This window comes from Canis lupus, chromosome 5 (assembly GCF_048164855.1).
Source record: "Canis lupus baileyi chromosome 5, mCanLup2.hap1, whole genome shotgun sequence".
NCBI lineage: Eukaryota > Metazoa > Chordata > Mammalia > Carnivora > Canidae > Canis > Canis lupus.
Window position 1 is genome coordinate 72,676,111 of NC_132842.1, and position 24,010 is coordinate 72,700,120.

At 41.7% G+C, this 24,010-nt stretch overlaps 1 protein-coding gene, 1 long non-coding RNA gene and 2 other non-coding genes across 15 annotated transcripts in view; 1 reads left to right on the forward strand and 3 right to left on the reverse strand.

The window, feature by feature from the left end:
- LOC140634076 (uncharacterized) overlaps positions 1–24,010 on the forward strand; it is a 33,617-nt gene that overhangs the window by 8,613 nt on the left and 994 nt on the right. Inside the window, exons 2-3 of one of the 3 annotated variants that reach the window (XR_012031635.1) lie at positions 967–3,756; positions 20,044–20,352. This is a non-coding gene — a long non-coding RNA (uncharacterized lncRNA). The remainder of the gene's footprint in view (positions 1–966; positions 3,757–20,043; positions 20,353–24,010) is intronic. The other 2 variants (XR_012031634.1, XR_012031636.1) reach the window with 2 other exon arrangements.
- LOC140634533 (small nucleolar RNA SNORA73 family) lies at positions 975–1,178 on the reverse strand. Its single transcript, XR_012031973.1, has one exon. It is a non-coding gene; the product is annotated as a small nucleolar RNA SNORA73 family (small nucleolar RNA).
- Positions 1,904–2,108, reverse strand: LOC140634535 (small nucleolar RNA SNORA73 family). Its single transcript, XR_012031975.1, has one exon. It is a non-coding gene; the product is annotated as a small nucleolar RNA SNORA73 family (small nucleolar RNA).
- Positions 9,602–24,010, reverse strand: part of PHACTR4 (phosphatase and actin regulator 4) — a 98,144-nt gene continuing 83,735 nt past the window's right edge. For all 10 annotated transcript variants that reach the window (XM_072827526.1, XM_072827523.1, XM_072827529.1 and 7 more), the window contains 7 exons: positions 23,605–23,789; positions 22,181–22,334; positions 20,487–20,542; positions 19,292–19,353; positions 16,926–17,063; positions 16,243–16,319; positions 9,602–11,825 (listed from right to left, as the gene is read on the reverse strand). In XM_072827526.1, the coding sequence (XP_072683627.1) occupies positions 11,810–11,825; positions 16,243–16,319; positions 16,926–17,063; positions 19,292–19,353; positions 20,487–20,542; positions 22,181–22,334; positions 23,605–23,789 (688 nt within the window). In that variant the 3' untranslated portion in view covers positions 9,602–11,809. The remainder of the gene's footprint in view (positions 11,826–16,242; positions 16,320–16,925; positions 17,064–19,291; positions 19,354–20,486; positions 20,543–22,180; positions 22,335–23,604; positions 23,790–24,010) is intronic.

The window sequence follows — 24,010 nt, forward strand, 5'->3', positions numbered from 1 at the left end:
CCCTGCACAGAGCCTGCTTCTCCCTCTGCCCCCACCCCCCGCCTCATGAATAAAATCCAAAAAAAAAAAAAAAAAAAAAAAAGAGGTCCTCTAAATTCGCTCTGTACCATTACATCCCTTTGAATGCAACCAGGAGGCTCTTACATACACACTTAGTAACTGGTAAGAATCAACATGTTCTCTCCAGTGTAAGAGTAACCAAGTATCAGGAGACCAAAAACACACAAGCCTAAGGCCTTTAATCAATGCAGAACCAACCAAACGTTTACATAAAAAAAAAAGCCACACAAATATGCAGTCATCTTTATTATAATTCATAAGTACATCATAAACAGACCTGGATCTTTAATAGAAAACCCACTTAACTTGAGAATATCGGAAAAAGGCAGTTATTTTAGTTTTTTTAAAGAGAAGTTTTCTCCTCATAGGCATTCTGGAATCTTCTGGTTTCGTGGGTGAAAGGACCATACTGTTTTAATAGACTTGCCCATACTCAGTACTGCTCACATTCCTCAATTTTAGCAGGCATCAGTCCCGATTCTTAAAAGTATGGTTTGTGGCTCTGTGGTTGAGTGCCTGTCTGCATTTGGCTCAGGATGGATTCCCACATGGGGCTCCTTGTGTGGAGCCTGCTTCTCCCTCTGCCTCTCATGAATAAATAAAATCTTTATAAAAAGTATGGTTCTAGAGCCATACCTAAGAACTTCCTTTTCTAACCTGCTCCCCACCACCCCGATTTACTTAAAGGGAAGTTTCAAAAGGGGGTCAAATATGCCCAAGCTTCCAAACCTCCACGCTTATCTTATAAACAGCATTTATCATTTTACCAACCCTCCCCTGCCAAATAAAGAACACAAAAGATCAACTGCCAGTTAAGTGAAGCTCCTCTTCTTTCCTGAATGGGGGGAAAAAAAAAAAAAAGAGGATCAGACTCCTAATAACGACCACTAAAAAATTTCATTTTAGTTTTCATTAGATGTTTCCTGCATGGTTTGTCTCCTCAGTCATGGTCCACAGGACTCTGAGAAGCTGTAGGAATATGCAGGCGCAGACTCAAGCCCGGCTTCATCTCCAACGTTGTGGAAAGGGACTGTACGTCACGGGGCAGAGCCCTGAGCTCCCATACGCCACCTGGACAGAGCCCGGGGAGAGTGACCTCCCGGGAGTATCCACGTTGGAATGCCTGATTAAACAGCCTCACTCTCAAAACATTTTCAAGAGATTTCATTTTCCGCATTCCATTCTGCCCAAGTGAATCTGAGGAAAGCTTCTTTAAAACCCAGTTATTACTACTGACTGTTTCATGGTTTCTGTACTTACTGTCCTAGGAATATGCGGGTACATATGCTCACTTTCATTTCTGTTATCTAACAGGGCTTGTACTGGAGACTAAATCCTTGGCTCCCATGCAGAGACTTTGACGGAGTATGCATGCTTTATTTATATGGTTTGTATACACGAAGTTTTGCTAATCTTGGTTTTGGTTAATTCATCCAAAATTAGCAGAAATTTCTACCGTATCACATGACAGACAAAGATGCGAAAATATTAACCTTTACTCAATAAAAAGCAATCTTCCCAGACATGAGCATACATCTACAAAACTGTCAATATGCCAACAAGAATACAGTGAAGTTTTAATCTGGATATATTAAATGCAAGGAGCACATTCATGAAAAGAACTGGGCTGGAATGATTAAATGTCAACAGGAAAACACCGACAAGCCAAAACCAATTCTTACCCCCAATTTTTGGATTTACTTACCTCAGATCAAATTATTTGGAATCCTTAGCCATTGCTGCAAAAACAAAGTAAGGTAAGAGCTTAATCCAGTTGTACAGCAGGTAATAAAAGCAGATTTCTTTCCAATCAACCTATATCCAGATAGGGGGTGCTCTAGAGAGCTGTTTCCTGCATGGTTTGTCTCCTCAGTCATGGTCCACAGGACTCTGAGAAGCTGTAGGAATATGCAGGCGCAGACTCAAGGCCCGGCTTCATCTCCAACGTTGTGGAAGGGGACTGTACGTCACCGGGCAGAGCCCTGAGCTCCCGCACGCCACCTGGACAGAGCCCGGGGAGAGTGACCTCCCGGGAGTATCCACGTTGGTCACCGTAATTTCATTTGCTAACTAAAGAGCTAGAAATAAATTTCAACCAGTAGAGGGTGACTTCCCCAGGATATCCATTCTGGGGTAGATACTAAATTCCCAAGTGTCAACGAAGTTCGAGTTCAATACCGACCAGGAGTCTCAGGTCAGTAGTCTAAATGCACTTTCAGCCAGGTACCCAAAACAGAGCTAAAAATCCCAGTAGGCGATTAGCACTACTGTTTAAGAAATGGCACATCCAGCGGGTCCCTGGGTGGCTCAGCGCCGCCTTCGGCCCAGGGCGTGATCCTGGAGACCCGGGATCGAGTCCCGCATCGGGCTCCCTGCATGGAGCCGGTTTCTCCCTCTGCCTCTCTCTTTCATGAATAAAATGTTTAAAAAGAAAAGAAATGGCACATCCAGAGCGCTGACACAGCAATTACGGGTCCTATCTACAACTCGGCCATCAGGAGTGCGCCCTGAGATCACCCTACGTCATAAAACAAGCGGCAGAATTAAGAACGCTCGCTTTCGAAATCGATTCTTAATCTCCGATGGGCCGTCGGGAATAGAATGATCGGCATGCAATCCCACCGCTTCCTAGGAGACCAGATCAAACAACAGGGGCGGGGTGGGCCGAGCATCTGGCATCCTGGTGCGTGAAGCGGCAGCCCCGTAGGTCTCAGCGCGAGCGCCTGGACTATGCGCAAGGCCCGCGGCTCGCGAGGCCTCCGCGGCCCACATCCGGCCCAGCCCCGCTGCGCGAGCAAGCGTAGTCAGCATGGACGCCGCAGAAGGGGCTCCAGAGAGCACGATGCCCACAGGAACAGCTTGCTGGCAGGCCCCGGGGTACTAAAGCTAGAAGTAACCAACCGAAAAGGTAAAACTCTTACCTACTAAAGACCAAACGGCGCCGCAGTCTTTCTCCAAAAGGCCGTACAACCCCCAAGGCATCCTTATTTATACCTTCTGAAGCGGGCGGAAGTCAAGGTATCTCTATTGCGCCTGCGCAGCGCCCTGCGCAGTTAGGGAATCGGAAATTCGCAAAGGATGCTGGGAGTTTAAGCCCCACCCCTACCCGACTCAGAGGCTTCTCGCGACAATAGAGCCTCGCGCGTGGGAACCTGCTGGAGAATGTGAATTACGGAAACGGAGTTTGGGAGTATGTAGCCTGGTGCTGAGCAGCAAGGGTGCTCCTCAGCAATCCGCTCGCCCAGTCTGGACGATATAGACTGAGATAAACCCGCTTGCCTCCATCCCCCAACGCTTTGGAGTAATTCTATGCAAAATGAAAAAAAGCCGCCTAGGGACGCCTGGGTGGCTCAGCGGTAGAGCGCCTGCCTTCGGCCCAGGCCGTGGTCCTGGGATCGTGGGATCGAGTCCCGCATCGGGCTTCCCGCATGGAGCCTGCTTCTCTCTGTGTCTCTCATGAATAAATAAACGAAATCATTTTTAAAAAAAGAGAGAGAGGAAAAAGCCATCTAGAGAAATGCAGGATCTCAACAGTGATTGAATCTGCCCTGTCACATGTGAAATGAACTTTTGATAAATGATAGGAAAATAGGACAGAAAGGCTTTCACATAAATTGGCTAAAACTAAAAGCCTCCTGTACACGATAATGGATGTATTCGATACTTCCGAACTGTACGCCTAAAAAGGTTAAAAAGGTAAATTTTACATCAAGTATATTTTAACACACAGTCGTGTGATATAAAGTAGGCATGTAAAGAATCCTGGAGATACATATTACATGTGAAATTTTGCAAATGTGATAGGATTTTGAATATGGTGTTAAGCGGATAGAGTTAATGTAAAAATAACACAGAGCCATCATAGCTGGGCTATAATGAGTGGAAACACTTATAGTGTTCCTCACATAAGATTTTGTGCCGGATTCTTTACATAGGTTATTTACTAGCACAGCAATTCTAAGACAGTGGTATCATTTACCTAGATTTTTTTAAAATTTATTTTTAAGATTTTATTTATTTACTCATGAGAAACAGAGGCAGACAGAGAAGCAGGGTCCATGTAGGGAGCCTGATGTGGGACTCATCCTAGGACCCCTGGACCAAGCCCTGACCCTGAGGGCAGCCACTCAACCACTGAGCCACCCAGGTGTCCCATTACCTAGATTTTATTTTATTTTTATTTATTTATTTATTTATTTATTTATTTATTTATTTATTTATTTATTTATTTATTTTTAAAAAGATTTTATTTATTCATGAGAGACACAGAGAGAGGGGCAGAGACACAGGCAGAGGGAGAAGCAGGCTCCATCCAGGGAGCCCGATGAGGGACTCAATGCAGGACTCCATCTGGGGACTCCAAGATCATGTCCTGGGCGGAAGGCAGGCGCTAAACCGCTGAGCCACCCAGGGATCCCCCATTACCTAGATTTTAAAACGTGAAACACACCAGGAGCAATGGTTCTCAAAGCAAAGTTGTCAGACCTTAGGGTCTCTGACACTCTTGGGGATCCATGAGGTCCAGACTATTTCATAATACTTAGACTTCCTTTGCCTTTTCACTGTGTTGAATCTCTGCACTGATGCTATAAAGCAAAGTGGTGGGTGGTTTGAGGCTCTGTCACCAAACTATTGTTATCATTATTCTTTATCATCATAAATTTACAGTTAAAAAAATCATTTTCTCAAACTTTTTAGAAGTGAAAACAAGAAAAGTGGTTGCCAGGGACTAGGGGGAGGGTATGTGGAAAGGGGGAGGTGTTATTCAATAGGTAGAGAGTTTCAGTTTAGCAAGATGAAAAAGTACTAGAAATCTGTTATACTGCAGTGTGCATATAGTGACTACTGAAGTGTACACTTAAACATGGCTAAAAAAGGGTCCATTTTATGTTTTTTTAAAAGTATATATATATTTTATTTTTTATATTTTTAAGTATATATATACTTATATATACTATATATATACTATATATATTAAATATACTATATATATATAGAGAATATATATATATTTTAAGTAATCGCTACACCCAGTGTGGGCCTTGAACTCACCCTGAGATCAAGGGTCCGTGCTCTTCCAACTTAGCCAGTTAGGTGCTCCACCTCCCTCTGACAAAAGCACATTTTATGTTATGTGTTTTTTACCATGGTAAAAAAGAATATCTATAGCAAATTAAAATTAGAGTCAGCTTGCCCTAAGAATGCCCTTGGTGGAGAAATAAAAGTCATTAATTTAATTCTCAACTTATGAGTATCCATCTTCCTAGAATTTTGTGTGACAAAGTGAGAAGTACATATAAAGTACTTTTGCAGATGCAAAAGACAGCATTTGTCTCCAGGAAAAGCACTTGTATAATCGTTTTGAGTTGTGAGCTGGAATAGCCACATTTTTTCATGAAATACTCTTTAACTTGAAAAAATGGCTGTCATCTTTATGAACGGTGTGGGATTGGATTTTCTTATTTACTTAAATCAAAACAACAGATAGCAACAGATCCAATACAGGAGCAAATTGAGAAATGGACTGTCATCTATTAAATCAGACATTAAAGGGATTTGAAAAAAATGTAGAACAATGCCATTCTTCTCCTTAATTATTTTGGAAAATAGTTATTTTTCACAAAAACACATTGTTAACATGTATTGGGGTTATTTTGAAATGTATTATTTCTTTATAATATTATAATTAATGGTATAAATTATAAAAAGATTTACATTTTTCTCCAGTTTTAATTTTAGTACATCAATAGATATCATAAATAGATAAAAAGTTCTTTGCGGGGGCAGCCCAGGTGGCTCAGCGGTTTAGGGCCGCCTTGGCCCAGGGCCTGATCCTGGAGACCCAGGATCAAGTCGCATGTCAGGCTCCCCTCATGGAGCCTGCTTCTCCCTCTGCCTGTGTCTCTGCCTCTCTCTATCTCGAATAAATAAATAAAATCTTAAAAAAAAAATTCTTTGGGGTTCTGAATAATTTTTAAAATTGTAAAGGAGTTACAAAACCAAAATATTTGAGAACCAGGAGGCTTTTTGGTTTTATTTTTTTTTTTTTTAAAAGATTTTATTTATTCATGAGAGACACACAGAGAGAGGCAGAGAAATAGGCAGAGGGAGAAGCAGGCTTCCTGCAAAGAGCCTGATGTGGGACTTGATCCCAGGACCCCGGGATCACAACCTGAGCCAAAGGCAGATGCTTGACCACTGAGCCACCCAGGTGCCCCAGAGAACCAGGAGTTAAAGAAGATAAATAATTCTGCTATTTCTCTGGCCATATTACCAATATTCAGCTCCTATTCAATCATTCATTCAACATTTACTTAGTGATTTATGTGATTTATTTGCTAAGTATTGTGCTAGACACTGGGGTCTCTGACATAAAACTTTTTTAAAAAAGATTTTATTTTTAAGTGATCTGTACATCCAAGTGGGGCTTGAACTTACAACCCCAAGATCAAGACTCGCAGTTTCTACCAACTGAGCAAGCCAGGTGCTGACTTGTGACATGAAACACTTTGTTGTCTGGGAAGAGCCCACAGTGGGAGAAATAGACAAGCCAGCAAATTACATTACCACTTGATGAGTGCTGTATGCTGAGAACACAAAGGACAGGGCAACTGAACAATCTGCTCAAGGCTGAAGGCATTTTTCTGGGAGTTAAAATTTGACCTCAAACTTGAAAGGGGTAAAGGAGTGGGGTATGGACAATGATAGCATTGCAGGCTGAGGAGCTAGCAGGACTATGGTCTCCTGGGAAGGGTAAGAAGTCAGCTTGATGAGGAACATGGAAGGAAGAAGTGCCTGAACTTTTCTTTTCTTTTTAAAAATTTTTATTTATTTATGATAGTCACAGAGAGAGAGAGAGAGAGAGAGGCAGAGACACAGGCAGAGGGAGAAGCAGGCTCCATGCACCGGGAGCCCGACGTGGGATTCGATCCTGGGTCTCCAGGATCACGCCCTGGGCCAAAGGCAGGCGCTAAACCACTGCGCCACCCAGGTATCCCTGAACTTTTCTTCATGAGATGAGAAAGTAGATAAATGCTAAATTATAAAATATGTTGTAGTCCAGGCCAAAGAGTTTAAATTTTCTCTTGCAGGCAACTAGGGACCAATACGTTTTGAAGTAAAGGATTGGTATGACCAGCTTTGCATTTTAGAAAGGTAATTCTAGTGGCAATATTGGAGGATAGATTGGAGAGATCAGAGGTTATAAAGTTCCATTAAATAATGTTGGCTTTGAACTTTGGTAAACAAGGCAAGAAGAGATCTAGGAATTGAGACATTTCTGAGGTAAGAATGCATGGAATTTATTGTCCCACTGGACCTGAAAAAAGAGGAACTTGCAGATAATACCAAAGTTTCAGGCTTATGACAGTGAGCATCATGGTGGTCCTCTAACTCTGGTGATTAAGAAGGTAGGCTGTGAAGGTAGACAGTAAGGTCCACATTGGAGGTGCAGAGGAATTCCCTGGGGAACATTTGGGTGTGTAGATGTCCAAAGGGCAACTGGATATTGGGTTAGATTCCAGCAAGAAATCTAAGTTGCAGATAAAGATGTAGAAGTTGTCAGAATAAGAGTGGTGGCTGATGTCACCTTGGGAGAGCAGGAAGAGTCACAAAAGGACATGAAAACCCATTTAAATGGTGGTCAGAGAAGAAGCCAGCAGGGCAGAGAAAGCATGACCAGAGAACTGGGAGACAGTGGGGTCTGGGAAGCCAAGGAATAAGTTTTGAGGACTAGTTTTGGCCCAAGTGTCAGATGCTGTAGAGGAATCAAATACATTACGAGCTGAAAACAGGTTTAGGAGGTGGCAGTTAACTGAGAAGTCGCTGGTGACCTTAGACTAAACCATTTTAGTTCAGATTTAGTTTAGATTTTGAGGAGGTGAGTGCCTATAACCTTAGAAATGGAAAGCAGTGTGTACAGACCAGAGGTCATAAGCCAATGTCAAGAAGCCTGTTCAGTTTATATCACTTTTTTCTCCACCTGTCACTCATTTAGCTCAACCGCTTGGACTGTACAGGAATTTAAGTGAACATCAGAAGAGGTTACATAAAGGGAGTGTAGAAAAAGCTTGAGATAGTGGGATGCCTCAGTGGCTCACCTTTGGTTCAGGGCATGATCCTGGAGTCCCGGGATCAAGTCCCCCCATCAGGCTCCCTGCAGGAAGCCTGCTTCTCCCTCTGCCTATCTCTGTGTTTCTCATGAATAAATAAAATATTAAAAAAAAAAAAAGCTGGAGGTAGGGCAATAGGTTTAGAAGGTTAAGGGAAGATTTTTTCTGAGGCTGATGGATAGGAAGGCAGGTGATAAACATTGAATGAATGAATGAATGAATGAATGAACGAATGGTGTGTCTCTTCAGTACCAAATGGAGGAAAAATAAGGATGTTTGTCTCTGCCAGATGACCTCTATACTTTGTTGGGGGAAGAAATTAATGTTATCTACACAAGTGATAAGTGAAGCAAGTGGCCCAGGTTGCTGGTGGTTCCTGTTTTACTCTTCATGCCTCCTAGAGCTAGAATTGAATAGAGCCTTGAAGCAGTGGCGTAGGCCGTGTTTTCGTTTCAGGGCTTGGCTTTTCTTTGTTGTGCATTCTCATCCTTCATAGGTATACTTCCTATCGCATCCCCTCCCATTCAGTATCTCCTGTACTTGCCCTTTCTCGGTCTCCAGTTATAGTCCTCCCTCTCCTGGGAACACTAATCTAAGTCTGTAAAGACTGTAAATTCTTTGATCATTTCAGCAAATACTGAGCAATGTGCACCTTCAAAATACCCTTCTGTAGACAATGCTTAACCTCAAAAGAGCAATGGCAATTTGAGACCTCTTTGGAGATTTGGCCCTGTGGGGTTTGGTCTTTAGAGGGCTGGAAGGAAAACCACGGAGCAAGTGGAACCACTTTTGAGCAGTTTTGACTCATGGTTTCTTTTAACTCTTGGTAAAGGGTGGTGTACTAATCAGAGCCATTCTCTCAAGTGACAGGAGGAAAGTGAGTCATTTGGCGAGGCCACCTGGATAGAAACTGGGCTGCTTGCCAGAGGAGTACAGTAGGACTGTCCTACTGTGCTGTAGTCTACTTATATATGGTTCATACACAGTTAAATCCTTGCAGGGACAACTGATTGGGATGCAACTGCTTATCCTTAAATATATACAAAGAGTGACTACATATTTTGCCTTGACCTTTTGGGAAGGGACTTTCACCTCCCAGGTTCTTCACTGGCAATAGGAGTGTATTTTCTCAGACCAGGGGTGGGAGAGGATAAAGGATCTGTGCCATACTTGGTAAATACCATGGGGCGGGGTGGGGGTTGTCACAGTTGGCTTTCTTCTGCTGCATATTCTTTTTCCATACATGTGCAGACACAAACGTGACCGACCTTATCTCTGGGTACATTTAGTATTCTTGGTATTATTTTTTTCCCATCATCTACTTCTCATTTAGGGTGTCCAGCAGTATTTTAGGTATTGTTTATAAGCTATCTTAAATCTTTTGGAATAAGATAGAACATTAAAAAAATAAGCACTTCACACCAGAATAGTATAGTTTGACTTTTTTTTTTTAATTCTAAAATACTTTATAATTAATATTGATAGGAAGACTGATATACAATGCAATTATTTACTTTACAAGGAGATTCTGTACATCAGGGAAGCATCTTGAAGTACAATACATCAGACTTTTATTTATTTTTTACATTTTGATTGTGAATTGTTACTTATACAAAAAGGGAACACAGATCCATTACATATATATATATATATATATATATATAAAAACACCTGAAAAGACTTGACCCCCAAAATATCTTGTTTCAAAAGAACATGATGAGATGAAAGACAAAGTAGAGTCCAAGGCGGCACACAGAGTGGACAAGTGGCTCAGGAAATCAAATCCTGTTTCAAACTTGGCACATTAAGGGAAAGTCAGGCAGTGGAAGAAGGGTTTGAAAATGCCACCTCAAGCCACAGAGAATGCTGGCATAAGCCAGACAGCCTCCAAACCAACGGAGAGAGGAAGTCATGTGTGTGGCCACCTTATGTACAGGCCTCTAACCACTGTGCAGAATCGTCACTTATCTTACTGTAGTCACGCCAAATGTCAGGAGCTTCAAGGAGCTATGGACCCACTGTAGTTCCATAGCTGCAGAGCATCTAATGGTAACTGAGAAATCAGAATACTTTGTTATTTCCCTTACAGAGAGAAGACACTATCTTTTAAGGTCACCTCAGCTCTTCTGTTTTGACCTGATATTCTGATTTTTCAGCAAATAGTATATGGCCATAAAAGAACATCTACTGAACAGTTCCAACAGAACAGGGATCGCAGAAGGATCTAGGATACAGCCACAACTTTCTGAACATTAAAGTAAGGGGGGGAAAAAGCCACATTTATCAGTTAAATAGGAAATTTTTTTTTCTTCCACTTAGTATGAACAGATATTAGAAGGAAATGGTAAGGCTGTATGGTTTTCAAAATAAAAACTCAAAGAAAACAAATTAATTTTCTGCTTTAGGAAATCATATTACTATATATTACAAATACAAAAAGGGGCAGGGGCTGAGTCAAGGCCTGGGCACCAATGACACTGGCTACTGCTTGGCAGAGGAGAGATAACTTGAGGCAGAAGCTGCCAGAGGATCAGCAGGTGGAGGCTGGGGGGAGGGGGGGGGAGTGGGGGAGAGAGGGCCAACAGCATGGAGAAGGGAGGAGGAGTTGGTCATGATTGTGCCCCTCCTACTTCCTCCTCCAGAGACTTCTGGTCCAGCACCTGGACCCCGTGGCCCTAGACCTTGTAGTGATTCTGGCTGAAGTGTGGGGCCCCAAAGCAGATGGCTGCTCCCACAGAGTTGTGGAGGAGAATACATCTATTGGTCAGATGAGTTCCAATATCATTTGGTATGACAAAAGTACAACAGCTTATAAAATTTAAGCCATGAGTTAGTTTTCTGCCAAGTTGGCATTAATGATAAAGGCCTTTTTTGGTTTTGGTTTTGTATATAGAAAACATATATGTTTTCTCATTTTCCTGACTTGGAATCTAGTTGCAGCTCAAAACTTAAGTTTCCAGCACCTCTTCAAGATTTTTTTTTTAATTTTAAAAATAAAAATCAGGATGACTTGTGCCAAAATGGAAGAGCATGTCAGATCCTGAGCTTCTTTCAGACTGGACTGCCTGAAGAGGACTATATTGCTGTGTTGAGAGGTATAGTGCAGTGCTTTCAACTGACATGCCAGTGCAGTATGGAGGGGTGCCCTGGAGGTGGGGTACCCTTTGCCAGGAGGCTGAGGGCCTCCAGAAGGTTCTTCCCACCACCAGGTGGATCAGACATTGGTCTGATCCAATGATCAGGGATTTGGTCTTCCACAAGGAGATCTTACAACCAGGACAGAGCAGATAAGGCTAATGGTGCAAACTGTGCCCTAGCACAGGCAGTCATCTTGGGGCAAGGGTGTGGGTGGCCCAGAGCGTGGGTGGCTGGTGAGGAGGACCCCTCAAGTATGCTGCAATATTGAAAGTTCAAAAGCACTGACAAAGTGTTCAGTTTTGCCCAGAGTAGCACATGACCACCCATTCCAGTGAAATGCTACATTCATATAAGTGCTGTTCGCCCCAGAACTACATCCCAGACGACTCAATCCTGGCTGTGCTGGGAAGTGCAGATATTCCTTCCACATCACTCTGAGACTGAAGCAGCCAAGCAGCCCTCTTTTGGGGGTTGTGTAGTTCCTCTCTCAGACTTCAGCATCATGGACGATGGTAGCTAAAACAAGATGAGCAAAAAACTCCAGTTACCAGATACCAATGCTTTGCTATTATGTTAATAGTAATGAAATGTTACACTCTCAATATTCAAAATTGTCTCTCTGCTACTCTAATTCTACCTGACTTTTCTTCTCCTTCTTTTCTTTAAAGTAACCTCCACACCCACTGTGGGGCTTGAACTCACAGACCTCAAGATCAGATGCTTTACTGACAGCCAGCCAGGTACCCTGTTTTCCTTCTTCTTCTTTTTTTTTCTTCCTCCTCCTTCTTTAATTGCTTTTCCTCAGAATGCTTTCCTGGCTCATTTTCCTCTGTCCATCCTTTAGACACAAACAATTTTCCCCTTAAGAACCACCATCTTTCCTCATAATTTTATACCTTTCTTTTTAAGATTGATTGATTTATTCATGAGAGACACACAGAGAAAGAGAGAGAGAGAGAGAGAGAGAGAGGCAGAGACATAGGGAGAAGGAGAAGCAGGATACCCACAGGGAGCCCGATGCAGGACTCGATCCTGGATCCCAGGATCATGCCCTGAGCTGAAGGCAGAGGCTCAACTGCTGAGCCACCCAGGCGTCCCTCATAAAACTTTATACCTTGAGGCTCTGCTTTTTTTTTTTTTTTTTAATACCTGGACTCTTGGCCTGAATATCCAACTGTCTTCTAGGCATCTCCACCTCAATGTGTCACAGGTTTGTCAAACTCTTCCAGTTTACTGTCTGCCTTCCCCTTTTAGAATAAAAGCTCATTGAGGTGGAGACATTATCTTGTTCCAGGCTATATTCTGAGCACCAAGTACTGCTATCTACCAGGTAGTAGGTATTGAATAAATATGTGCTGAATAAATATCCTAAAGTGTTCACCTCAACTCCTCATCGACTTCACACATTTCAAAAATCACAAGTTTGAAATCTTAAGAGTCACCTAACTACCTCCTTTAATTTATCCCTGGAATCAAGAGATTGCCCAATGTTGAGTTTATGCTTGAAATTAAAAAAAAAAAAAAATATATCTATTTACTTGAGAGAGTGAGTGCACAAGCAGGGGGAAGGGCAAAAGGAGAAGGAGACTCCCTGCTGAGCAGGGAGGAGGAGGTGAGACTTGATCCCAGGATCCTGAGATCACAACCTGAGCCAAATGACTTAACCGACGGAGCCACGCAGAGGCCCACTATGCTTGAAATGCTGCTCAAATCTCTCTTGCATTCTCTCGATCTCTTCCCTGGTTTCAGCTACCAGTGTGCTCACTGTGACTATTTTAGTTACTTCCTAACTGGTTTCTGTGCTGCTAGTTTCATCCTACATATTCGACCAGAGCTCCACCTGAAACACTCATACTCCAGTGGTTCCAATGTCCTAGCGTAACAGTCAAAGCTCATTGTGCTGGTCTCCTCTTAACACTGCTCTCGTATGTGTCCTGCTCCAGGACAATGCGTGCAGAGACAATGCACACCTTCTACCTTCTCACCTCCGACAGCCTTGTTAATGCCAGTCCTTCTGCTTATAACGCTGTTTGGTAATGCTGGTTTCTTCCTTTTGGTCCAAATAAATTCTTTCATATGCTTTAAGATCCAGTCTAAGCGGCACCTTCTCTAGGACTCTTTTCTTTAATGTTGCTCACTCTAGTACTTTATTGCTATTATAATAACAATGAGAATGGCTAACACTGACATAGTTAGGAAATGGTAGACTTTGGATACGAAACCTGGCAGATTTAAGACTCAGGACGGCTGAGGCATTTATCATATCGACTGTACTATACTGAGTAGTACACAGGTCTTTTTCCAGATTAGATGACAGTTCCCTGCTGGCAAGCAAGGTTTATTATTTGAGTTCATATTACAATGCCCTGAATAGTGTCACTGTTGTTCAAAAAATTTGCCTTCTCTATTCCTATCAGAGTTTGGCACAAAAAATTCTGTAATTAAAAGAACCAGAGCACTTGGGTGGCTCAGTTGGTTGAGTGTCCAACCAACTCTTGGTTTCAGCTCAGGTCATAGTCTCAGGGTCATGGGATCGAGCCCCGAGTCAGGCTCTGTGCTCAGTTTGCTTGAGCTTCTTCTGTCCCTCTCTCTCTGCCCCTCCCCCCACTCACACATGTTCCCTCTATAATAAATAAATAAATAAATATATTTTTAAATAGTTTATTCATGAGAGAGAGAGAGAGAGAGACAGAGAGAGGCAGAACACAGGCAGAGGGAGAAGCAGGCTCCATGCAGGAAGCCTGACGTGGGACTCGATCCTGGGACTCTAGGACCACGCCCTGGGCCGAAGGCAGGCACTAAACCGCTGAGCCATTCAGGGATCCCTGAATAAATAAATCTTTTTTTTTTTCTTTTGAAAAGTTTTTTTTTTTAAATTTTTTTTAAAATTTTTATTTATTTATGGTAGTCAGAGAGAGAGAGAGAGAGAGAGAGAGAGAGAGGCAGAGACACAGGCAGAGGGAGAAGCAGGCTCCATGCACCGGGAGCCCGACGTGGGATTCGATCCCGGGTCTCCAGGATCGCACCCTGGGCCAAAGGCAGGCGCTAAACCGCTGCGCCACCCAGGGATCCCTGAATAAATAAATCTTAAAGAACAATCTGCCTGTATTGTGATGGAAAAATGTTTAACAATATTTTATGTTCCAACTTTGCTTATTTGTTTTTTTTGTTTTTTGTTTTTTTTAATTTATTTATGATAGGCACACAGCGAGAGAGAGAGAGGCAGAGACACAGGCAGAGGAAGAAGCAGGCTCCATGCACCGGGAGCCCGATGTGGGATTTGATCCCGGGTCTCCAGGATCGCGCCCTGGGCCAAAGGCAGGCGCTAAACCACTGCGCCACCCAGGGATCCCTGCTTATTTGTTTTTTATAGCAAACTAATTCTCATTGTATCAACTCCCTTCATTTAACCTTTAACATTTTTTTATTATTAAAAAATTAATTTATTTAGTTATTTTTTATTAAAGATTTTTTATTTTATTTTATTTATTCATGAGACACAGAGAAAGAGAGGGACAGAGACATAGAGGGAGAAGCAGGCTCCTTTTAAGGAGCCTGATGTGGAACTCAATCCCAGGACCGTGGGATCACACCCTGAGCTGAAGGCAGACATTCAATCGCTGAGCCATCCAGGAGTCCCAAGGCTTTTTTTTTTTTTTTTTTTTTAAAGATTTTACTTATTTGACAGAGAGAGAGAGAGAGAGAGAGAGAGAGAGCACATAAGCAGGGAGAGTGGGGGAGAGGGAGAAGCAGGCTCCCCGCTGAGCAGGGAGCCCTATGAAGGGCTCCATTCCAGGACCCTGGAATCATGACCTGAATTGAAGGCAGACACTTAACCGATGAGCAACCCAGGTGCCCCATCCTTTTTTTTTTTTTTTTAAACTTTATTTTTAGTTATTTCTACACCCAACAACATGGGGCTTAAACTCATGACCCTGGAGATTAAGAGTTGCATGCTCTTCCAACTGAGCCTGCCAGGTGCCCTTTGCATCTTCACCTACACACTTTCACTGATTGCATTTGTATCCAGCTGATTCTTTAGGTATTGGATGAGTCCTTAATTACAACAGTAATTCCACATCAAAATATTTCTTGGCCTGTTTCATGAAAGCAGCTAATTCAAAACTTGTATCAGACCAGCAGTGCTAGAAATAACTGAAATCAAAGAGGCTGACGTCTTGCCTAACTCAACAACAATTCCCTCATACATACCCTGGGATGGTGAGGTGCAGGAAGAGAGCTCCAGGGACTTTCATTAGTTATTTCTTTCTCCAGTCCTGCTTCTACAACTTGATTAACCCTTCTGGGCCTGTTTCTTTTTTCTTTCTTTCTTTTTTTAAATTTTATTTATTTATTCATGAGAGACACAGAGAGAGAGGCAGAGACATTGGCAGAGGGAGAAGCAGGCTCCCTGCGGGAAGCCTGATGTGGGACTTGATCCTGGGATTCCAGGATCACGACCTGAGCCAAAGGCAGATGCTCAACCACTGAGTCACCTAGGCGTCCCTCTTTTTTCTTTTTTAAGTAAGCTCTACACCCAGTGGGGCTTGAACTCACAACCTCCAGATCAAGAGTCTCATGCTCTACCAACTGAGCCAGCCAGGTACCCCCAACCTGTTTTTTCGTCAACAAAATGGAGATATTAACAAAGCCTGCAGGCTCACTGCAAGGATTAAATACTATATATTTCACTTAGTATAGGCACTTCCTACTGCCTCTTAGTCCTCATTTCTTTCTCTTAATGTAGTCTTGCAGTCAACATGCTGTGTCCTTTTGTGTGTGTGTGTGTGTGTGTGTGTCCTTCTTTTAATGATGTCATTAGAGTCCTTCCCATCTGAACAACTCTGGTATTTGTGGTGGAGCTCTATATAGTTTGCAGTACTTGTGGTGGAGCTCTATATAGCTTGCTGTACTTGTGTCTTTTGGGTCTTACCGTGTAAAATGTTTGCTCTCTTCATGAACCTCCATCTCTGAGCTTTTAAATTCATTTAATTCTTTTCTTATAGCAGCCTGTGGAGTAGAAACAAAAATGTTTCAGCATCTTCTGTCTGCCATAGTATAGCAGTGTCATTTGCCATCTGTTCTCTATTGTGCTTAACTTCATGAGCCAGTGCAAACTGCAGTGGGCAACCCAGAGTGAGGAAAGAAGCCAGGTCTACACACTGAGCCTGATACATGTCGCCTTCTCTGACACCACTCATAGCCTAATGAACCAAGTATCTCTACTTAAAACACTCACAGAGCTAAAAAGAGATATTGTTGCTTTTATAGTTTCCACAACACATAAAAATGCTTTTCCTGTTATAAAAGTGAAATACAAGTAACTATTAAAATCTACCACCCAAACTCCCTCCAACCAAACATAACCACTGTTAAAGTGTGTTTTAATTTCCTACCAGATTTGTGGACTCTGTGAGACAGCAAGAATTTTCTTTTGGTTGTGGTGGTCCTGGTGGTGGTAGAGTTATTAGCATAGAGTTTTACACATCTTGGCATTTTGTATCTTGATTAAAAATTCAACATTATATCAAAAGTGAAAATTTCATGGTTTTCCCTTCTAGTTAGTGTCCTACTTTCTTCAAATAGAGAGAGACACACACACAAACAGCCACCTACCTTGTCAGCAGGAGTCAGTTTGGTCCAAGGTTTGTCGGCTCGCCGGTCATAATCTTGAGCATCTGTTACCTCCACATATTCATTAAACCTCAAAATCTTCCTGGCAAGTAGTTCAGCCACAGTTGGCCTTTGACTGAGCTGAAAGACATAGAGCCTCTTAATTTACTACGCCAGGAATTAGGCATCAATTATGCATTCAAATTGCCTCCAACCCAGCTTCAACCTTAGCTGCACACTGGAATTACCTGGGGGCCTTTAGATACTACAGATTCCTGGGTCCATTCCCAGAGATTCTGGGTATTGGGAGGTTTTTGTTTTGTTTTGTTTTGTTTTTTAAAGCTCCTCAATGCACAGCTAAGATAGAGAACCAAAGCTATAAACCTGTATAACCAGTATAACCGGTGCTTCTCAAACTTTAATATGCATATAGATCATTTGGGGATCTGGTTAAAATGCAGATTCTGATTAAGCAGATCTGAGGTGGAGCTGGAGATTCTTTGTCTCTTACAAGCTCCCAGGTGATGGGGCGCCTGGGTGTCTCAGTCAGTTAAGCGTCTGCCTTTGGCTTGGGTCATGATCTCAGGGTCCTACAATTGAGCCCCGCATGGGGCTATCCGCTCAGCAGCGAGTCTGCTTCTCCTTCTCCCTCTCTGTTCTCTCTTGTTTTCACTCTATCTTAAATAAATAAAATCTAAAAAAAAAAAAAAAATAAATAAATAAATAAATAAATAAATAAATAAAATCTTTTTTTTTTTATTTTTTGAAAAAAATTTTTTTAAAAAGATTTTATTTATTTATTCATGAGAGACACAGACAGAGGCAGAGACCTTGGTAGAGGGAGAAGCAGGCTCCATGCAGGGAGCTTGATGTGGGACTCGATCCCAGTACTCTGGGATCACACCCTGAGCCAAAGGCAGACGCTCAACTGCTGAGGCACCCAGGCGTCCTATAAAATCTTAAAAAACAAAAAAAAACAAAAAAAAAAAAACCCAAAAAAACAGAAAACAAAACAAAACAAAACCCAAACAAGCTCCCAGGTGATGCCAATGCTGCTGGTCCAGGGACCACATTTTGGGTAGCAAAAGGATTAGGGCTATAAACTCACATATAATACATTATAAAATGAATACATTTAATATAAAAGCAATATATAGTGGGTAATATAAAGGGTAGATTTCCTTTAAAATGAATAATGCCGAGATTTGGTAATGAATTATGATTTAAGATTGTGCAATCAGGTGACCTGCTCAATCTGAAGGCATCAAGTCCAGCCTGTGGCATCCAGCTCCCCTGAATGTATCAAGAATGATTCCTCTGCTCCCAGGGAAGGGGAAGTAGGAGAAATAAGGAAGATGATGTCTAGATCCATCACTTTTCTGGAGATTCTTATAAGTTTTAAGAACTATCTAGAGAATTTAGGACAAATCAGAATCTATTAGAGGCAATTATAAACTATTATGGCGGGAAGGAAAGGAATCCTCAAGCTTAAAAGCTAACATAGGTCTAGTACAGAAAAAATTGTACCCCATTTGATCTGGGACAAAGAACAAAAATCCCAGTTGGTGTTTTCATACTTTGCAGGTATCACTAAGGGTCAGTTCAGTTCCTTCCAACTAGAAAACAACCAATTTGCAAATCTGAATGCTACGCATTCCTCCTGTTACTGTTGCTATACTTCAACAGGTTTTAAAGTCTACACCAGAATCCCATGTTTACCAAATAAAAAGTCAGAATTTGGGATCCCTGGGTGGCGCAGCGGTTTGGTGCCTGCCTTTGGCCCAGGGCGCGATCCTGGAGACCCGGGATCGAATCCCACGTCAGGCTCCCAGTGCATGGAGCCTGCTTCTCCCTCTGCCTATGTCTCTGCCTCTCTCTCTCTCTCTCTCTGTGGGACTATCATAAATAAATAAAATTAAAAAAAAAATAAAAAATAAAAAGTCAGAATTTATGCAAACATTAATGGAGCACCTTTTTGTGTCAGGTGTTCTTTAAATAGTAAAAATGATTTAAAATTGCTCTTGATAATGCTATATTGTTGGGGCACCTGGGTGGCTCAGTTGGTTAAGCATCTGCCTTTGGCTCAGGTCATGATCCCAGGGTCCTGGAATCAAGTCCCTCATTGGGCTCCCTGCTCAGTGAGGGGTCTGTTTCTCTTTCTCCCTCCCCCCTGCTCGTGCTCTTTCTCTCTAAATAAAATCCTTAAAAAAAAATGCTTTGCTGTCTTCAGTATCTGCATCATGTATTCTAGTTTCATAGCAATTTGTGGCAATTCAAGTAAAATTCATTTCTTTCTAACCAAATAGGTCATTCAAATACAAGATATGTGGCCAGTAGACAGACTAAAACCAAACACTTGGGCTACGTACCTTTCTAGTGAGCCGACGTTTAATCTCTCGTTTTTCTGCCTGCCGATCAGCTTCATTTTTAGCTACAGTCAACAGTCCAAAACAATATTACTTCAAAATAGCAATTTGCATATCAGTGTTTTCAGTAATTACACAGCAGATATTTCTTGTAGGCTCCAAGTCAGAATAAAATACTAACTTTGGGGATGGCTAATCAAAACAATTTTCTTGTCAACTGGTATAGTTGAATAGTTAAGAGCAAGGGTCACCCCCTGGTACCAAATCCAGCCAGTTGGCTATGTTTTTACTGCCCATGAGCTAAGAATGATCTTTCCATTTTTAAATGATTATATATTGAATGGCATGGTAAGTACCTATGTAATAGCTTCCTTTTGCTTTTGGCCTACAAAGATAAATATATTTTCTGTGCCCCTCAGAAAAACTCTGCAGATTCTCACTCAAGAGTAACCAGCAAGAATGAAGAATAAAGATCACACTGAGTTTTGTGTGATATGTCTATAAAGGTCCTCAAGTTTTAAGCTGCATATATCCACACAGTGGTGAGAGAACAGGGGATGGGCTGGTCAAACTGAGCACACCCACAATAGCTCAATGAAGCCTAATCCTCTCAGTGTGGAGGCTTTTAAGGGTAAATTTCACCCCAGAGTCTGGAAAACTGAATCAAATGTCTATTAGATCAGAATGCTATTTTAGGAAGTTAATTATGAACAAAGAAAGAAAATAAAATACATGTTCTTGTTTTGTGACTTTAGATGTATGAAAGTCTTAAGAGATGAAAAAAGCAGGGGGACTCCTACATCTGGAACTTGCTTTGGGTCCCAGCCCTCAAAGTCCACTAGGAACAGGAAGGTCTTCTCCAAATGCACAGCTACTACCTTCCCCGAAGACAGGGAAAAGTTGAGCAGCACCTACATATGCTGTGAAATCCTCCCATATGGCCAAGGCAGTCTCAGGATAAATCATCAGAGCAGAATTTTCTGGCGGTTCCCAGTACATTAAGCAATACCACAACGATATCTTGTAAAAGAAGCTTGGGGGAACTCTGTTCTTCAGGGGAAAAGGTATGAGTGGTCCTTCCTGGGCTGGAACACTCTCTCTTTGGCTCTTGTAGAAAATGCTTTTCTCTAGTCTGTATATTAAATTCCGAAATATACAAAGAAAACTTGTACAACTTTATTCCCATAGCTGGACTCACGTTGTAGTATATTTCGCTGTTCTAGTTCTTCTGGCGTCGGTCTTTGACTCAGTCGTCTGAAAAGGAGATAAATAAGGGTATTGTCCATGTCAAGTCTCCCAATCCTGCTTATAAAGATCTGTTTTGGGCTCAGTTTATATTAGCCCCTAAACTAGCAAGAAAGCAAGAGATTTCCAAACTGTTTAGTTATTTTTATTTCATTTATCTGCTTATGAAATAATTCTCATGTTGAAAGTGTTAATACAGATACTACAACATAAAAAGGAATTGTAAATGCAAAGAGGAGGCCAAAATTCCAGTTGTAGCTCTGGTATTATTTTTTTTTTATTATTTTTTATTATTTTTATTTTTTTTTAGCTCTGGTATTATTAATGAGCCGTGTGACCACAAAAAAGCTCAGTTAGATCCTGAGTGGTCTCATTTGTAAAATGAAAGTCTGGACTGGACTGGTAGTTCCCAAACAGATTTGCTGATGGAGCACAGAATCTAAGGTATATAATAGACATTCTGATTCAGAAAACCAGGGATGAGGACTGATTTCATATATGGATTTTTACAGTCCTTCCCATAGGACTGATGTCTTTCTTTTGATTTTTAAACCAGTGATTTAGCAACCACTGGAATTTAAGGCTGTCTCTTTTGAAGTGATATTGTGTAATTCTATGATTTTAACTTTGGTTCCCTTTGCGAAATACTGATGAAGTTTCTCATTTCATCCACAGCTCTGAGATGTTACCACCGATAACTTGTCACCTCTGGAATCACACAGTTATTCACTTGTTACCTTTGATTAATATTTCTCAGACTATATTTGAACTGCATACTAATAACTCTTTAGCTACCTGCACAGAAAACTCCTAGCCCCATTTTATATACAACTGACAACATTCTTTATGTATTTCAAAGATTTTTTTGCTTCCTCTGAACAAGACCTTCCTTTTTAGGGATGCCTGCATAGCTTAGTGGTTGAGTGTCTGCCTTTGGCTCAGGGCGTGATCCTAAGGTTCCAGGATGCAGTCCTGCATCAGGCTCCCTGCAGGGAGTCTGCTTCTCCCTCTGCCTATGTCTCTACCCCTCTCTCTGTGTTGTGTATAAATAAAATCTTTAAAAAACAAAAACACACAAAAAAACTTCCTTTTAAAATGTTCATTAAACCAAAACCCCACAATCCAGTAATGATATATGTATATACCTATAAAACCATCACCACAATTATAGTGAACAGATCCATCAGCCTTTTACTGGTTTCCTAGGGCTGCCATAACAAACTACCACAAGCTGGGTGGCTTAAAACCACAAAAATTTTTTTTAAAAATACTTTTTTATTTATGTCTTCATGAGAGATACACAGAGAGAGAGAGAGAGGCAGTGACACAGGCAGAGGGAGAAGCAGGCTCCATGCAGGGAACCCGACACGGGACTTGATCCCTGGTCTCCAGGATCACACCCTGAGCTGAAGACGGCTCTAAACCACTGAGCCACCGGGGCTGCCCTATCTCATTGTTTAGAGCTCTAAGAGAGCCATTTGATTCCTTAATTTCCAAATTCCTAGACAACACACAACTGCATACAACGTGTATTTTTAAAAATTATGCTATTTCTAAAATTAAAAAAGAAAAAAGGTAAAAGTTAAGTCTTTAACACACCTACTGGGAAAATCAAATCAAATCAATCTCTTCTAAGCAAAGGCTTACCGGATCAGCGTGTTCCCAATCTGGTGCCGTATTTCATTCCACTCCTCTTTGCTTTTCCGAGGCCAAGAATTCATGTTCAGCTCTGGTTCACTGGGTCTGTGGTTCAACTTCATTGCCAGTGTGTCCTTCCTCTTCACTTTGTTGGCCAGAGCACCTTTATGAAAGGGAAAGAAAAAAAAGTAAACGCTAAGGCTCAACCTCACCTAGAACCAGGCAAGAGTCTGAACAAGCAGTATCACATCTCCCAGCTAATGCAGAGGTGGGGGTAAAGCTGAAGACATCTAAAAATCTAATTAGCCAGATGGACTCAGCTGGGGCAAATATATCTTCTCCTTTCTATATTTTTTACATTTCTCTACATTTCTTATGAGTAAGAGTTGCTATAGAGAGAATTTGTTTTTGTTTTTTTAAAGATTTATTTATTTATTTTATGATAGACATAGAGAGGGAGGGAGGCAGAGACACAGGAGGAGGGAGAAGCAGGCTCCATGCCGGGAGCCCGACATGGGACTCAATCCCGGGACTCCAGGATTGCGCCCTGGGCCAAAGGCAGGTGCTAAACCGCTGAGCCACCCAGGGATCCCCGCTATAGAGAGAATTTGAACATGGGACAGCCCCCTCTGAATTACAATGTAAAGGTATCTGCATTAACACACTTCATAAGATTCCGTTTCTTTCTTTTTTTTTAAAGTAGGCTCTATGCCCAATATGGGGCTTGAACTCATGACCTTGAGATCAAGAGTCACATGCTCTACCGACTGAGTCAGGCAGGAGCCCTGGGATTCCTATTCTTAAAGCTGCCTTCCCACTTTTAGGAATCAGGGTTCCATTATTTGCAGATTTGTGTACATAAACATGTGTTTTTTCTTTGCCCCATGGACACAGTAAGTTCATGAAACTAAAGGAGAGTATTACTATGTCTTTTTAACACAGCCCAAATACCAACTTCTTCTACACTAAATTCTTTAATACCATCAAGGTAAATAGTTTTTCAATCACAAATGGATAAAAACCTGCATGACTCTGGGTGCCTGGGTGGCTCAGTCGGTTGAGTGTCCGACTCTTGATTTTGGCTCAGGTCGTGATCTCAGGGTTGTAGGATTAAGCCCTGAGTCAGACTCCTTACTCAGCATGGAGTCTGCTTGAGATTCCTTCCCTCTCTCCCACTCTGTGTGCTCTCACTAAAATAAATCTTAAACAATGACAAAACAATAAAACCTGCATGACTTAATCTACTTGGCTCTCTCTGACTGGCTTGTTAGAACAGTGGGAATAGCAAGGACAAGGCTCTATCACAGTGGCTTCCAATATTGGTTAGCCAGGTGACTCCAAGGGAAAGGGTGCCCATTCCTCTTATACTTGTTGACACCAGCAAGTAGCTTTATCAGGAAAATAATTTTCTCCTTTGTTTTTCCCTTTCTTACTATGGTGGCTCTCATCTTCATCCTCTTCATCTCGGTACTGAATGGGACCTTCTGAATCAGAGTCACTCTCCTTCTCTTCCTCTTCCTCCTGCAGACACTGTGGTAGTTTAGGAACAGCTGAGGTAGATGCCACATCTTCAATTAATGCAGATGGGTGGGTTTGTTCTTCTTCTTCATCGTCTGGACTAACAAATTAACATAATTACATTTTCCTTTCAGAAACATAAGGGTAACTGATTTGTAAGGCAAAGTACTGAATAACTATAGAGAATTCCACGAGTGAAATAAATTTATTCCTTAAGAATCTTGCTAAGAAACTTTTTAGCAGCTAGTAATCTAAAAGGCTCTGGGCTCAAATCCTAGCTCTACAAGTTATTCACTAGCTTGTAAGTTATTTAACTTTTCT